Raw genomic sequence first — 15,699 nt, 5'->3', positions numbered from 1 at the left:
CCCATCCATCCCAGCCCTGTAGTCTGGACGGTGTCATTAAATTGCACTGTTTCCAATTTTTCAGCTCCGGACATCAGGCTGCCATCAATAATAACCATAAACAGCACAACCGTCAGCTTTGGTGTTGAGAGAGCCACAACTTACCATCCCTACTTCCAAGCTTCTTATTAGCCTTATTCAGATGTTTAAAGCACCATACAAGTCACACTGGAGTTGCTGAAAACAAAACAAAACACAAACAAACAACAAACAACAACAACAACAACAAAAAACGTTACAAATGTCCAGTTTGAAAAAGAGAAACGTACATAAATGTCAAACACGTTCGCTCGTTGCCGTTTACAGTGCATCCTTACTTTTTCGGCTGATGCGTTCACCGAAATTCAGAACTCCCGGCTTTAAGGTGCGATAAAATTGCGTTCACGTGTCAACTCAGGGGGGAAAAGTACCTCAGAGTCAATCATCATTTGTTTTAAGGGATTTAAAGTGTGTATAGTTTTTTCCCTGCAGAATATCTCATAAGAATAAGAAGAATGATTATGTCCAAACTATAACTGTGACACTTGTAACTTCCCATATTTTGGTATCAATAAGGAAGCTTGCATTCCTTCTTGCAGCTATTTTGCAGATGTGGAAGAACAGAGACTGTATTACATCCTTACAGTTGGCTCCCTGACCATTTCAGAATTAATTTTGATATTATTTTACTTGTATGCAAGGCAATGCATGGACTGGTATGTTGTCACCCCTAATAATGCCACTAGGCCTCTGAGGTCCTCCTATAGTGCCCCAAATTGTGAGGCAGTCTTCCTTTCAACATTAGGTCTAGACTAGTACTATCTGGTCTATCCTCTAGACCACATTTTTGGCTCCTGACCACAAGAAAACAGAGAAAAAGTAACATATGACAACATAATTATGATGATTTCGCATGTCGCTTGTGTCTTAATTATTGCAAATATCAAAAACTGTTTCAGCTATTGAAAACCACTGCTCTGGGCTGAAAAGGGAAGTGGTGGTTATCCTTTTTCCAACAGTAGGTGGCTCCTGTCTCCACAGTTTTTGTTTTTTTCCCCTCCCTGATGGATCAGGAACAGTACAGAAGAGGAACATAAAATTCATATCTGACTTGAACACTGGTTCCAACTTTATCACGCAAAAATCAACATTCAGCCAAAAGACTTATGGCATTTTCTTGCGTGCAAGATCCATTTCTCCTTTTTTCCTCACTTCCTCTCCATTGTGTCATCTGGCGTATAAACTTCTTAGAATGTCTAGGTTTTTTTGTTTTGTTTTGTTTTGTTGAAAGGTAGGAAGAATCAGAGGACATCAGTTTCCTTTATGTGTCTCTGAGGCCTTTTCTGTTTTATGTCCGAAGTTTTATATTTGGATATTTTTATGTCAGCTGAACTTTAGTGACTATTGAGGTTGTAGGATAGTGCCATAGTTCTTTTTCACTCACAGGAAACAATTAGGAAATAAATAACCATGAACATGACTAGATATAGATTTACATTCTTTCTTTCACAATTACGATTTGAGCAGTGTTAGTTATGCTTTATATTCTTATTAAAACTCTAAATAAATATGAGAGAGCTGTGAGATACACGAGAAAACCTCATTCACTATCAAATAGCATTTAGCAAATTTGTCACTTAAAACTGGTGTTTTACCCCTTTTAAAATGGCCATGATTAGGCCTCTGCTTAATAAACCTACCCTTGACCCTGGAGTCTTAGATAATTACAAGATGTTTTCTAATCTCCTGTTTTTGCCGTAAAATTCTTTAAAAAAAAATAAATAAATAAAAATAATACTGCTGCTCTGTTTCTATACCACATGCCAACAATTTATGTGAAGCACATCTGTCAATCTGAAACCACACTTGCTAGGGTGAGAAACGATCTCTTGCTAACCACAGATGCTGGTGCTTCACTTTACCTGTTCTGAGTGCTGCATTTGACATGGCTGATCACGCCATACTGATAAAGTTCCTGGGAAGTGTTTTGCTGCATGGTTGTGTCTCCCATCCCAGTGCGCTACACTCCCTGGTCCTGCTCCCCCTACATGGCCCTGCTCCTCCTGTGCCTTCCATACGTGCTAGCTTTGCTTCATTCATGCACTTATGTACCATGTTCTCTCCTTGCTTTAGGTCTTGGTACCTCACTAATGCCTAATAAGTGGGTGTGTGTGTCTCATATGCCTGAGCATGAATGCCTTGTGTGCATCGTCCTCTTCATGCCCATCTCTGCAACAGGTGGCTGGTCATCGTCCTGTGGCTGTGTCGCCTCCGTGCTGCTTTTGTTGTCTTTATTTTGTCTGCCAATGTGTTTTCCTCTGAATTAGGACTGTATTGCTTTGGGTATTTGCCCACTGTGTCGGCACCTGTTGCACACCTGTTGGCCACGAAGGGGTCTCCTATGTCTCTCTGTGGTCCTTCACAAGATTTCTTTCATATTTACCGGTTCCACCCTTGGTTTTTTTGAGATTTTTTTCTTGCCTGCTATGCTATGATCAGGGCAGGTCATCCTGTTTTGTCTGTTGTATACTTGGCCTGCTAAGCCCCTTGAGACTGTAAACAGTGATATGGGGCTGTAAATAAACTTGAACATGAACTTGAAGGCACCTCATACATGAAATAACTGTGTTTTGTTTTGTTTTGTTTTTAACCCTCCTGTTATGTTCACATTTTTGAACATCAAGTTTGTGGTCAATTTGACCCCTGCAGTTTAAACTTCCACAAAATTATTAAAATTGTTATCAAAGTTTATATGTCAAGCACTTTATGTTTCTTTGTTGATTACCTAAATAGCCCTTTAAATAAAACATAACTCCCTCCCACCCCCACTTATACATCCAGTATTCCTATTAGGCGACAATGGAAAAATATTCAAATCACCATAAAATCTCACTGATTGATCTAAAATTGGAAAGAACGATTTTTGTTATTTATAACCAATGCGTTACAAAGTGTGTACAGGACATTGAAAACATATCATCATGTCAATTTCATGTTTACCCGCTAGTACCCATTACATTAGGAACACTCATTAAATATGAAGCAAAAAAAAAAAAAAAAAATGATGTTAATCATTTATTTAGAGGCGTTAAACATTGGCCTGGGTCAAATTGACCCTGAACATAATAGGAGGGTTAAGTAGGTTAAATGTGCAACTTCTAACACATTGTCTTATGCACAATACATTATACACTGGCCTATTTGAATCTTTATTTCACTGACACATCTTTAAATGCTTTTAACAGCATCTTTTCAGGAAGTGAACGTCTTGTACTGCACAAGGTCCTGCCTCTGCTCAGAGTCATAGTCACAGCAGTGAACAAATCATACCCAGAAATGACCTCCTGACTGTTTCCATGGCAACAGTGAGCATGGCTGAGTGTAAAACTTCACACCTTCTCTCAGAAGTGTGACTTGAAATTTGTTTTGATCTATTTAGGTGATAAAATGAAGCAGGTATTAAGTGATACAGCTCAACTGCGTGCAGCCACAACCTTTGCTAAGCCTCCAGGTTGACCCTCTGCTGCCAAGCAAAGGCTATTGAAAAAGGTCACGGAAAGGTCAAGGATCAGCACACTATGTTGCTGTGTCTGGATTGGATTTCTAAGGGCAGGTTAGAAATGCTGTCACATGGTCTCCAGGCCAGTGAGTATGTGTATGTATGTGTGTGGGGCGGGCATATGTGCGACATCAGGACATGCTACATATCATAATGTTATCTTCCTCTAGAGGCCTTTTCATATGACCCCTGGGTGCCGAGATGCTCTGCACAGCTTGACCTTACTCTTGCACAGTTGAATCAGCATATTATAAGTAATTAACTAAGCTTGAATAATGTATGAAATTGACACGTCATAACACCTGTCTTTGATATGTTAAAAAAAAAATCCTTAATTCTACTGACTGCAGTTATATGCCTGAAAGGCATTTCATTTTGGTTACAGAGGATGCAGAAACCCTAAAAGTCAAAATGACATTAATTTGCCAGTGTTATTCTTTATCAGATTTTTCTGTGATCCATAATCTACCTCTTGCACCCATTTTATCTTTCACCTCCCTGCTCATGCCTTTCCTCCTTTCTTTTCTACATACTTGCATTCACTCTTTGTGGATATTTCCCCCCTCATGCCTCCCCCCATCTTTCCCTCCCTCATTACGTTTCTCTCTCTGTCGTTCACTGAATCACTCTTTGCCCTTTCCCTGGCTGCTCACCGCCATGTTACTCCAGCCCAGTCTTTCTGAATGTCACGGGCCATCTCTGGTTGCATCTCGTTCTTTTTATAGTCGGGCAGCTGAAATGTGAGGGGTCACAATGGGAGGATAAATACAAGGTCCGGCGGGCTGGAAGGGTGTCGCAGACTAAAGGCCGGATCTTCTCCCTCCCTCTCTCTTCTCCCAGCGCTCCTCCTAACCTCAAAGGTAAATGAACTACAAATTAGAATACAGGCAACAATACAAATTTCATGCCACTTTAATCTGATTTTCATGCAACTTGTTGAATCTATCAGTTATAGAGTAGACCTCTGCTTGCTGAAATTGTACTCCAAATGCACAGACTGAAGTATCTCTACTGCTGAATGTTAAATCTCAAAAGTATATACTCTGCAAAATAAGAAGCCTACATTTATAATTCCTATGGCTAATGAATGAAGTTATAGACCAGACAACCAGTGTGCAGCCTGGAGCAACTTTTTGATCATGAATGAGAGACTAACAGAATGTGCCCTAACTTTTAAATTCATGTCACAGCTGCCTTTTTCAATGTACTGAGAGCTACAAATTGTGACATTGAACAAAATGTAGTACAACATCTCACATTAAGAAATGTAAATCTCTTTTCCCTTGCTTCTGAGTGGCTAATATAGGCTAAAACATATGTATGTCCATTCATTTTTACTAATATAAACCAAATTATGCTGAATTGCTCCAGTTGCTAGAAGGTTGACTCTAATTCAGTGCGTGCATGTCTTATTAATCTCAAGGTTCCAGTTCCTCTGTTACCATACCTTATCTTATGCAAAAGTTTCTGTATTATTTCTGGGCATTGTGACACAGCTTTGGCTAGTCGCCCTCATGGGTCTAAATTTGACCCTGTTGGCTAAATTAATCTTCCTGTATATCACATGACTTCTCAAAAGTGGAGTTCAGAACTACACAGTTCCCTCTTACATAACACCCTCTGGCTGAGCTTTGCTGCTTTAGTCACCCTGCATTGGTAAGACGTACATATTTAGTCTCGCCTGTTGATAGTGGCAACAGCCAGGAATGGGAGACAGAGAGAAGGGATGGGAGGGGTGGATAAAGGAGGTGTGAGTGATAGAGGAGTGGGAATGAGGAATGGAGAGGAGGGGTCAGCAAAGGGGAAGGGAAAGGTCAGGGATAAGAGACTAGAAAATGGAAAAGGTTACCAACATGCTTGTCATTGCTTTCTAAGGGTGGTCAGCTTTTAGGGGGGTGGGGTAGGGGAAGGCAGGCGGCTAGTGACACCAGACCCCATGTGCCTCTACAGTAGATACTGTGCATAGGGAACAGTGTGTAGCCCTGGCACGTATAGAGACTTATGTAAAGGTCAGATTGTAGCAGTTGTGTGTGCAACAACTGCAGACAGTGACAAAACATGGGGGAAAAAAGTGAACCCTATTTTAGATGCTGACAGATGTAGACACACCACACCGCAATGCAACACAAGAATAGCGCAATGCATTAAAGCTAAGGGCTCATTTCATCACTTCCTCTTTGGCCCTGTGGTCTTCCCCTGCTTTGTGGAACAGTTCCCCATGCTTTACACTAGAAAAAAAGCCTTGACACTACGCTGAGCTTGACAGATTCACTTCATGAAGAAACACAAATGTCTGAAACTCAATGATCAAGCTTGCTGTTAGTGCACATGTACCAGGTCTGGCCTTTCTCCCACTTTACCACTTGAGCTTGTGTGTAATTTTAGCCCTCTGCCTCCCCCTAGTAAAATGCCATTTGCTCTCATATAATCTCACTGACCCTTCTCTCTTTGTCTGCCTTGTTCTCGTTACCAGAGTCAGGATGCCTCACGCATACCCCTTCCTCACTCCTGAGCAGAAGAAGGAGCTCAGTGATATTGCTCACAGGATCGTCGCTCCCGGCAAGGGAATCCTCGCCGCAGACGAGTCCACCGGTAAAGAGTGATTTCACCCAAATTAATTAAATTCTCAGATCTGAAGGGAAGAATATTCAGTCTGTCAAGATGGGCAATGCACAGTAATTTTATTAGACTGGGTGGTTATATGCCCACCGTCGTTGAAAAAATATGATGTATGATGAGCATTAAGCGGTATTCAGTCAGACTATCACCAAGGTTAATAGGTGCATTTATTTTCAAAAATCAACAACATATCAATCATTTTGATGCTGGGATAGTCTTGGGCCAATATCCAATCATATCAAAACACGCAATAGTTGCAGCCATGTGCAATAAGCAATTTTTATTTAACCAAGTAAAATCTCACCGAGATTAAAATTTCTTTTTCAAGAGACACCTGGTCAACACAGCAGCATAAAACAAGAATACATCTAAATTACAAATACAGGATAACAGCCTATCAATTACATAAAAACATCCACTTAAAGCATAAAAACAGTAGTTTTAAAGTACACCTAGGTAAGTTCACCAAAATTGATATAGACACACACACACAGAGAGAGAGAGAGAGAGAAAGAGAGAGAGAGAGTTTTATAGATATACATAAGTGTAAAAAAAAAAAAAAAAAAAAAAAAAAAGGGAAATCTTGGCTTGATGCTTGGTTGGATGAATCTCACTGCCTATCACTGAAGTACAATCAGGCTTGTCACACTCAATCCACAGCCTCTGCAATCTTTTGGAAACTTTTACAACTGATGACCAGAAGGGCCCACAGCTGAATCCAGTCTAACTGCATCCCCTCTGTCTCCTCCATCTACAGGCAGCGTGGCCAAGCGCTTCCAGAGCATCAATGCTGAGAACACTGAGGAGAACAGGAGGCTGTACCGCCAGCTCCTCTTCACCGCCGACGATCGCGCCCAGCCCTGCATCGGTGGTGTCATCCTTTTCCACGAGACCATGTACCAGAAGACCGACAATGGCAAGGTCTTCCCCCAGCACCTGAAGGAGAGAGGCATGGTGGTCGGCATCAAGGTTGACAAAGGTGTTGTCCCCCTGGCCGGAACCAATGGCGAGACCACCACCCAGGGTGAGCAAGAAACACAGAAACAGTAAGATTTGTAGTTGTAGTGCATGAACAGGGTGTCTAACCTGTCCAACCTGCTCTTTCTCACAGGTCTTGATGGACTGTATGAGCGTTGCGCCCAGTACAAGAAGGATGGTGCTGACTTTGCCAAGTGGCGTTGTGTGCTGAAGATCACCCCCACCACCCCCTCCAGACTGGCCATCATCGAGAATGCCAACGTCCTGGCCCGCTATGCTAGCATCTGCCAGATGGTAAGACACAGTCAGACACAACAGATAAATGCTGAAGTGAAAGTGCACACTTGGCAGGCTGTTCACAAACTTCAGAGTGAAGACAGATATATACTAAAATATGTTCTTTTAATAGTCTCTGTCTTCTTTATGTTTTAGGGCTATCTTAGGTGCAATATGAAGTCAGCACTGTTGCTGTTCACATCATTAATGAACAACATCAACATAACACCTATGTAACATTTTATCACGTATCATTTTAAAATGTAAAAAAAAAAAAAAAAACAGTATTGGGGTGCAGTTCATGCAGTTTATATGAAAGTCATTCAACACCATTTCTTGAAACTGTAGAACTTTATCATGCAAGTTATTTCCTGAGTGGGTTTGAGGTTGAAGCTAATGTTATAACATGTTAATAATAAATACACTAGCTTTGAGTGCCACTGTTCCACCACATAAATAGAAAGGTTTTTGTGATGTTGGCCGCCACATTCAACATACTTTAAATTAGTCAGGCAGTTTGTAATTGTTCTTACTTCCAGTGCATTAAATAATGAAATCAAATCTCTCAAAGACTCATGTGGGTCTCAGAAACCTACCTAAGCCACTAAACTAAACGGAAGAGTAATAAGTATGTTCCCAGTGTTTTGAGTGCTCATCTACGCAGCTGACGGCTGTCCATGTTGCTTCTGCCTCCCCCAGCATGGCATCGTCCCCATCGTTGAGCCTGAGATCCTCCCCGATGGCGACCACGACCTGAAGCGTTGCCAGTATGTGACTGAGAAGGTCCTGGCTGCCGTCTACAAGGCCCTGTCTGACCACCATGTCTACCTGGAGGGCACCCTGCTCAAGCCCAACATGGTCACCGCCGGACACTCCTGCTCTCACAAGTACACCAACCAGGAGATCGCTATGGCAACTGTTACTGCCCTGCGCCGCACTGTGCCCCCTGCAGTCCCTGGTGAGCTGCATGCAGACATCCATATTCTCTTCACGTACACAAACAAGCACAAACCTCAACAATATCTCGATAAACAGTGAATTGTTTGTTGAATAGTCTGTATCGCCTCATCTCAAATGCCCAAATGCCTCACTCTTGTTTTTCCATCTTTCTTCAGGCATCACCTTCCTGTCTGGTGGCCAGAGTGAGGAGGAGGCCTCCGTCAACCTGAACGCCATGAACCAGTGCCCCCTGCACAGGCCATGGGCTCTGACCTTCTCATACGGCCGTGCCCTGCAGGCCTCTGCCCTCAAAGCCTGGGGTGGCAAGAAGGAGAACGGCAAGGCATGCCAGGAGGAGTTCATCAAGAGAGCTCTTGTATGTAGCATGCATTTATACAGTATATGATCATATGCTCATACAGAAATGTTTGTTCAGGGAAGCATCAATAGGGGAGCGTGCTGGCTTGTGCACTGAAAGCTGTCCTTTTGCTTCTTACAGGCTAACAGCCAGGCCAGCGTTGGCAAATACGTCTCCTCTGGAAGCAGCGCTGCTGGTGGAGACTCACTCTTTGTGGCCAACCACGCTTATTAAGCATGGACCCTCACCAACACCCAACAACTTCCCACCATCTCATCACCATGGAAAATGCCAGGCCTTTGTTGGCTCCATCTCTCTGTGAAACTGTCTCTCTCCATCACTGGACAACAGCACTTTTACAGCATCCTGGTAAAAAAGTGAGAGAGAAAGATGCAAGAACCAATTCTTTGGGTTGTTTCTGCAGCAAGAAGATTCTGAAAAATGTTCTGCCTCCATTCCCTCTCCTTTTATTTTTAAGCACCTTTTTTTCAGGTGAAGATTCCCACTGAATGTTTTTACACATCCTACCACTGTTATTCCTTGGTCTGAATCCACCAAGTACAGTATACATGGTTTATACTGGTGCCATGGAATAAAGTATTTATCCTCAACTTTCTGTCTTTTTCAGTGCCTCATTACTCGACATTATTTTAAGATCAGCATGTCAACAAACAAGAAAAAGTAGAGTACACTTAGGAGTGTAGGTGCTATTGTGCCCTGACAACATTTCTTAGAATAGTGCTAGGGTAAGCGTCGTGGGTGGAAAGTTGAGTGTGAATGAACAAGCAAACACTTGAGCTCTTCTCACAACTTTAGCGAGCAACGTGAAGCAACAGGCGGCAGTACGGTACACTAGTCTCTCCTGCTCCCCTCCGTCTCGCCTCCTCTCTTCCTCTCTACCTCTTCACCCAGAAGTTGTAACTACTCTGGACAACATTTAGCAATAAAACTGGTATAACTGAACATACAACAAAATTAAATATACTCACAATGAGTGATACTGAATGAATTAGGCCATACCATCAAATTAGTAATTTAAATATGGCAACAGTAAACAAAACTTATACACTTTGTCAGCTTGAATATATATATTAATTAACTTCCTTGCCAAAATGAACTCTTACACTAGCAAAACAAAGTTGAGTGGTGAAATGTGGAGGGGGGAGTGATACAGATGGCAGAGGATGATATGATGTGGGTTTTCTATTACTTAAAATGTGGCGAGGTTTTGCTACTCTAATCATCTAGTCATTGTCATTGTCAAGCCCATTTGAGTGGTGATGTCATTTCTAGTTACAGTGACAGCTGTTTTGCTGCCTCAGTGGAATTAAGCCGCATGGCACATGGGCCATCAAAAGGTTTAAATTTAGAGCAGCAATGGATCTTCTCCATTTGTGAACCCAGTCATTCTGTAAGTGCCATCACAAAATCAATAACTGAGTTGATAGAGTAAATCAAAGGAGAATTAGGCTACATGGACTCTTGAGTTTGGAAGTTACAGTAAAATGGATCTTCAGATATAAAAGGGGCCATCCTGTATATTTCATTTACTGTAGAGTGAGAACTGTCTTTAAAAAAAATCCCCAAACTTCTCAAATGTTCACACAGATGTTCACACAGGAACAGTAATGGTAATCTTGTAGATGACACATTCAGATTAATGCCAGCCCAGATCAGAGCAGGAGCGTAACAGTCAGTGTAATCCTGGATGCACTGGCAGACTTTAGGAGACTGTGTGGTTGAGGTAGCCGTCAGCCTTGATCCTTGGGCACAGCTCTGCTGCCTGAGTCTGTTTGGAGATCCAACCCTGTGTCTGCACCACAGAGGGTGACCTGACTCCCCCCTGCAGAGAGACAAAGAAGAACAGGAAAAAAGATAAAAGAATCATTTAAGGGAAACGGAGAAGATGTGGTCATTTTTTACCACAGTGCATTATCTCTGTCACACAGCCAGAGCCAAACTTAATCATATTGGGACTGATGGGAAGTTTCTTTAGAGCGAAAAGAAGAAGCATGTTTACTGTAGAGAAGAAGTGAAAAGATGATGATTATTATAAGTCATGATGTTAATATGAATATTTTCCATTAGATCAACTCTGTCAGTAAAGCTGAAATGACCTGCCTAAAGAGCTTCGGTTGGTTAAGTCTTTAATATCTGTCTTGCATTCACTGTTTTTTACATCTCTTTTATATTTTTTGCCCAGCTTTTATATGCTTTTATATGTTTGTTTGTTTTACTCCTTTGCAAAGTGTTATGTAACTACATTCAGTAAGTGTTATATAGTGTAAATTAAAATTACCCACATACTGTATATGTATAAGCTTTGGACCCTTGTTTTGTTTCTTGGTGATGCTGGCATCATCTGTTGCTTTTACTGGTAAGTACACAAAGCTTGGTTTCAGTAGCAAGCATATCAGTTTCCTGCACAATCTATTTCCATCCTCAAATAATTTCCACTACAGCAAAAAAAGTAAAGAAAAAAAAAAGAAAAAAAAAGATAACAATACATATAAATTCCTTTGTTTCATAATAGCAAAGGTTGGTTGAATAAAATAATTTAAAGTATAAATTTTTTTTGCTTCAGTATTTGTTTCCTGAACCTTTTTTTTTTTTTTTTTTAATCAAGAATAATCTTGCACATTCTCTTCCCTTGCATAAGGTCTTTTATTGCAGTGTTTTGTTTGGGAAGACCGTCATGAATTCAAGTGAAAAAAGTGCAGGATTATTCTTGTCTTTCTGCATCCCTCCACTTACATGGTCTGCGTTCTACCCACCTCTCATAGTGGTCTGTCAGGCGATGCCCAGCTGGTGGGCGTGGCCGTCACATGGTTGTGTCAGTCCTGCATCTGCCTGTTCAACATTTACTTCCAAGGCAGCATGTTGACACCCTGACCTTTCCTCTATTGCCACCTTCAGGTCAAAAAATCCAAACTCCAATCTCCCTCCTGTATTCCCCCCAACATGCTCTAAGCCAGTGGGGCACCAGCAGCGGTGTGCTCATGCTCCTTTTGATCATTCCTTAAAGCAAATCATATTGAGGGCCATTGCTGTGGTAGACATAAAGAAAATTCATTCTCTGACGTCACCTTGGGGGTTTTCAGCACTGAAATGCTGAATTCATGATATTTTCTAAGTTTCAGTTACAAGCCAAGGTTTCACTTCTGTTGAACACATAAATCCCCAAAAATCTCTTTACTGCAAGTTTCCTTATAAGTTTATTTTTTATTGGAATCCACCAACAGTATAGAATTCAGTACAGTGCAAAGATTATGAATAACATATCTAAAGAGAGTAATGTGCTACAAACATAAGAATTTTCAATGATGATGATGATGATTGTTATTTTTATTATATACATTTATAGTCTTTCTTGTCCCACAGGAAATTTGTTTTTACAACCAGTACAAACACAGTAAACATAGAGATAATCATACTGCAGTGTACAGATACAGACAGCGTTCTCTATGTCCCAACGCATATACATGTATCACACACAGATAAGCCTGGGTCTACACTGGGTCTATTTCTTTGTTAGAAATAGTAGAGAGAAACAGGAAAGGCAGTGCAGATAAAGAGGATGACATGCAGCAGAGGGTTCAGTCTGGAGTCAAGCCTGGGCTGCTGCACCAAGGACTCAGCCCTGATACATGGCTTGTGAGACTTGACACCACCAGGTCAGCTACCAGGTGAGCCACCAGGGAGCGCCCAGCTCAGGATTTATTTAATCAATAGCCTGCAGCTTATTGTCAAGCCAGCATAGACAGTATGAGGGCTGTACACCAGCTGCAGAGCTGGGTATTGTGGAGGTCATGCTCACAGGTGTAATGGGAAAAGCCGTGGAATCATTGCTGCAGCACACAGAGCTGGAGTTATATTTGACAAAGGCAACATTTGCTCCAGCCACATTATCTGTGATCCACTTCTGGAACTGAGACACTCGGACATAGACCTCAGGGAAGTCGGTGAGGGCACAGACTGCCCCGAAACTGGTAATGCCTGCCTGGACCCATACTGCCCCCTGTTGACACTGCAGGGCCCCCCCGAGTCCCCCTGAGAGAGGAAAAATATTGTTATTCTGATGGAGATAGGTGCATGAAAAAGACTTGATAGCCTTCAAAATGTAAGAGGAAACTCCTGCACATTCCCAAAAATCCAAACTTCTTTAGGTATGTCAGTGTCCTCTGATGGTATGTTTTTTTTTTGTTTGTTTGTTTGTTTGTTTGTTTGTTTGTTTGTTTGTTTATTGCAAGTGTGTTGATTTTTCTCTCCATGTTTATGAGGATGTGGAAAGAAAACTGCTCTCTTTACCATGATACCCCCCGATCTGCTTCAAATAGATACCATTGATGAGTCAGTTGGTTGAACAAATAGAAATGGTTTATTCTCACCTGGCATTCTCCCTTGTTTTGTCGCCCCGCACAAATCATTTTGTCTGTGATATTGACTATTGGAAATAGTTTGTGCAAGTCACTGCACTGATTTGTTTCCAACCACAGGCACCTTGACTTCCTGTAAAATCTGAGGCGACACCAAGGGGACTGTGGGAAAGAGAATTGTGAAACCAGTATACAACCTTGAAGAAGAGATCACATATAGCTTGCCACGATGTTGACTGCTGCTTTGATCAAGCCTATGTTTATTGTACAGGAATGGTCAAAATACATCAAAACGTATTTTAATGCAAAATACAAAGAAACTCAAATGTAAATGTACAAAAAAAAAAAATTAGACGTAATAATAATAAAAAGAAGAAAAAAAACCGAAGCAAAAACAATAGGGCTTCGCACTGTTCCAGTGCTTGGGCCCTAAAAAAAAAAAAAAACAGGATTTAACAGTATTTTATATTTTTGCTGCACAGTAAAATGAAATACATACGTGATGGTGCGTTAGACCAGTGGTTTATATACCTCCACTCCATATATTTGATGTATTCTTTTATTATATGATTATAGGAGCAGTTAGAAATCAAGCTCTTTATCAGCTGAATAAGGTCAAACAGATTTATGTGTTAACTAGTCTCAAAGACAGATATGAAAACCACCGCCTTAAAGGTAAACATTATGGGATAAGTATGACCCACATTAGATCAAATATTCTAATTGGTTTGAAACAGCCCACATGACAGCTTTAAATGTGTACGTACAGTTTGTTTGGTTTTTTTTCCCCATTCCCTTCAGTTGCATAATACAAAACTCTAAGTATTTTTCTACAAATTAAATTTCACCTCACAATCTCTGGGCCTTGCCCAGAGTTTGAAGATGGTAGGCCTACTTGATATGGGTGGGTATAGTAAGCATGGGGAAAAATCACTTGCTGATCTATGGGACTTGCCAGCTCCCCAAATGTGCATGGAGATACAATTGTGTCATGTGGACTTACAAGATAGGAATAAGGGCTTTTAAAATTTAAGGTTTTGACTTTTCTCTACAGCATTCTTTCACTAGGACAATAAGCTCAGGCAATGGATCGCCAAAACTTCATGCAACCAACTGCAGGGGGGTATGAGCAAAGAATTGGTTTTGGTAGTATGAGTAGAAACAGTAAATAGAGACAGAGCTCTTTTATATTGTTGTGCAATGGGCTGCAGAGGGTCCCAGCACAGAAGTGAGACTGAGTGACTCTGTGGTGCATGCTGACCTGCCAGGGCCACGCTCCCTCTGTGGCATTGGCACCCCCGATTATTTTTGTGTTCAGAGGTGGCCTTCCACAATCTGACAGACCACAGATATAGGTATTGGTTTATTATCAATGTTTTTTTTCATTGCCTTTGTAGCTTTTCTTTTTCCAATGCCACATAAAAGTATCAGGATTCACATCACGTGATATCATTTCACTTCACATGCCCTGAAATGCATTATAAAACACATATAGATAGATAGATCATCATCATCATCATCATCAAAACAAAAATAAAACAAAACAAAAAAAAGAAAAAAATGAGATGAGAGGTAGTAGCAGTATCCATGTGGTCCAAGGTGCCATACTCTCACTGACTTTTTAACTATTTGCTCAACAACAGCTCAAATGATGAGTCTTTAGTCTTATGTTCTTTCCTTTCTGGTGCGGTCCTCAGGCACGTCTGTGAAGTTATTTTAATTTATACAGAATATCATGCTGATGTTCACCACACCTGCCACACCTGTCAGAAACCTCTTTTGATGTGTTTTTCCGTTGTGCTCAGTTAATTAATCTCCAGTCTGTGGAATGCTGTCAATCACCAGAATTGGAGTTAAAAAGGCTTTCACAGAACAGGAACTGTTTGAATGTGGTCTGGAGTGTTGGCAGGGTGTGGGTGAAGCCATGAGTGATGGAAAACAAACAGGCACCTGACAGCCATTGTCAATTGATCCATCCAGATCAAATTACTGCAAAATCTGACCACAGTGGATAAAAATGTCTTAAAAATTCATTGATGTATTGCTTACAGCAGGTCAGCAATGTCAAATAGAAAGACTGGATATGCATATTTTCATGAAAATATGAAAAAAATGAAGTAAAGTGAAATGAAGGTTCCTGCTTAGAGGCAAACGTCCTAATAATCAAATCCAGTGCCAAATCAAGGGCCAATCATTTTCATAAATTCCAATCATTTTGTACTGAAACCTACGAACACCTGGTGTGCCAGGTTGGGCAGAGGGGAATGGATGTGATGCTCTTGTGGTTATACCTGTCTTGCTCACAGTGTCTACAGAGCCACACATTAGAGCGACTTCACCAATTACAAACCAGAGCAATCTTTTATGTTTGTGGCTCAGAGTGACAGGTGTGAATATTTCTTGTTATGAATCAGATCTTCCCACATCATAACCCATTTCAAAGCGGAAATAAAGCACAGTTTCTCCTTTAAAATGCTCTTTTCTGACCTAATTTTACAATTACTCTAAGCATAAAGGCAGAATGTAAAATGTTCATTCTAGACACATTATTGCGATTTTTTTTTACTCACAAAATC

At 41.0% G+C, this 15,699-nt stretch overlaps 2 protein-coding genes across 3 annotated transcripts in view; one reads left to right on the top strand and one right to left on the bottom strand.

Annotated features, from left to right (window-relative positions):
• aldoab (aldolase a, fructose-bisphosphate, b) overlaps positions 1 to 15,549 on the top strand; it is a 30,489-nt gene extending 14,940 nt beyond the window's left edge. The window contains exons 3-11 of one of the 2 annotated variants that reach the window (XM_030077859.1): positions 4,303 to 4,437; positions 6,051 to 6,169; positions 6,954 to 7,220; positions 7,308 to 7,468; positions 8,150 to 8,408; positions 8,566 to 8,765; positions 8,889 to 9,003; positions 11,821 to 11,828; positions 15,538 to 15,549. In XM_030077859.1, coding sequence (XP_029933719.1) covers positions 6,058 to 6,169; positions 6,954 to 7,220; positions 7,308 to 7,468; positions 8,150 to 8,408; positions 8,566 to 8,765; positions 8,889 to 8,981 — 1,092 coding nt within the window. In that variant the 5' untranslated portion in view covers positions 4,303 to 4,437; positions 6,051 to 6,057 and the 3' untranslated portion in view covers positions 8,982 to 9,003; positions 11,821 to 11,828; positions 15,538 to 15,549. Of the gene's footprint in view, positions 1 to 4,302; positions 4,438 to 6,050; positions 6,170 to 6,953; positions 7,221 to 7,307; positions 7,469 to 8,149; positions 8,409 to 8,565; positions 8,766 to 8,888; positions 9,360 to 11,820; positions 11,829 to 15,537 lie in introns of those variants that run through there. The other variant, XM_030077858.1, reaches the window with a different exon arrangement.
• LOC115378193 (polyserase-2) lies at positions 10,471 to 14,462 on the bottom strand (the record flags this gene model as incomplete). The annotated part of the gene is given in 5 exon segments (XM_074933744.1): positions 10,471 to 10,590; positions 12,565 to 12,779; positions 12,782 to 12,797; positions 13,136 to 13,265; positions 14,323 to 14,462. Coding segments are annotated over 5 exon segments (621 nt in total), but the record flags the coding sequence as incomplete, so codon positions are not given.
• Positions 15,550 to 15,699: the final 150 nt, after the last annotated feature.

The sequence above is a fragment of the Myripristis murdjan genome, chromosome 19, assembly GCF_902150065.1.
Source record: "Myripristis murdjan chromosome 19, fMyrMur1.1, whole genome shotgun sequence".
Taxonomy (NCBI): Eukaryota; Metazoa; Chordata; class Actinopteri; order Holocentriformes; family Holocentridae; genus Myripristis; species Myripristis murdjan.
This window is presented reverse-complemented; position numbering and strand designations above follow the sequence as displayed.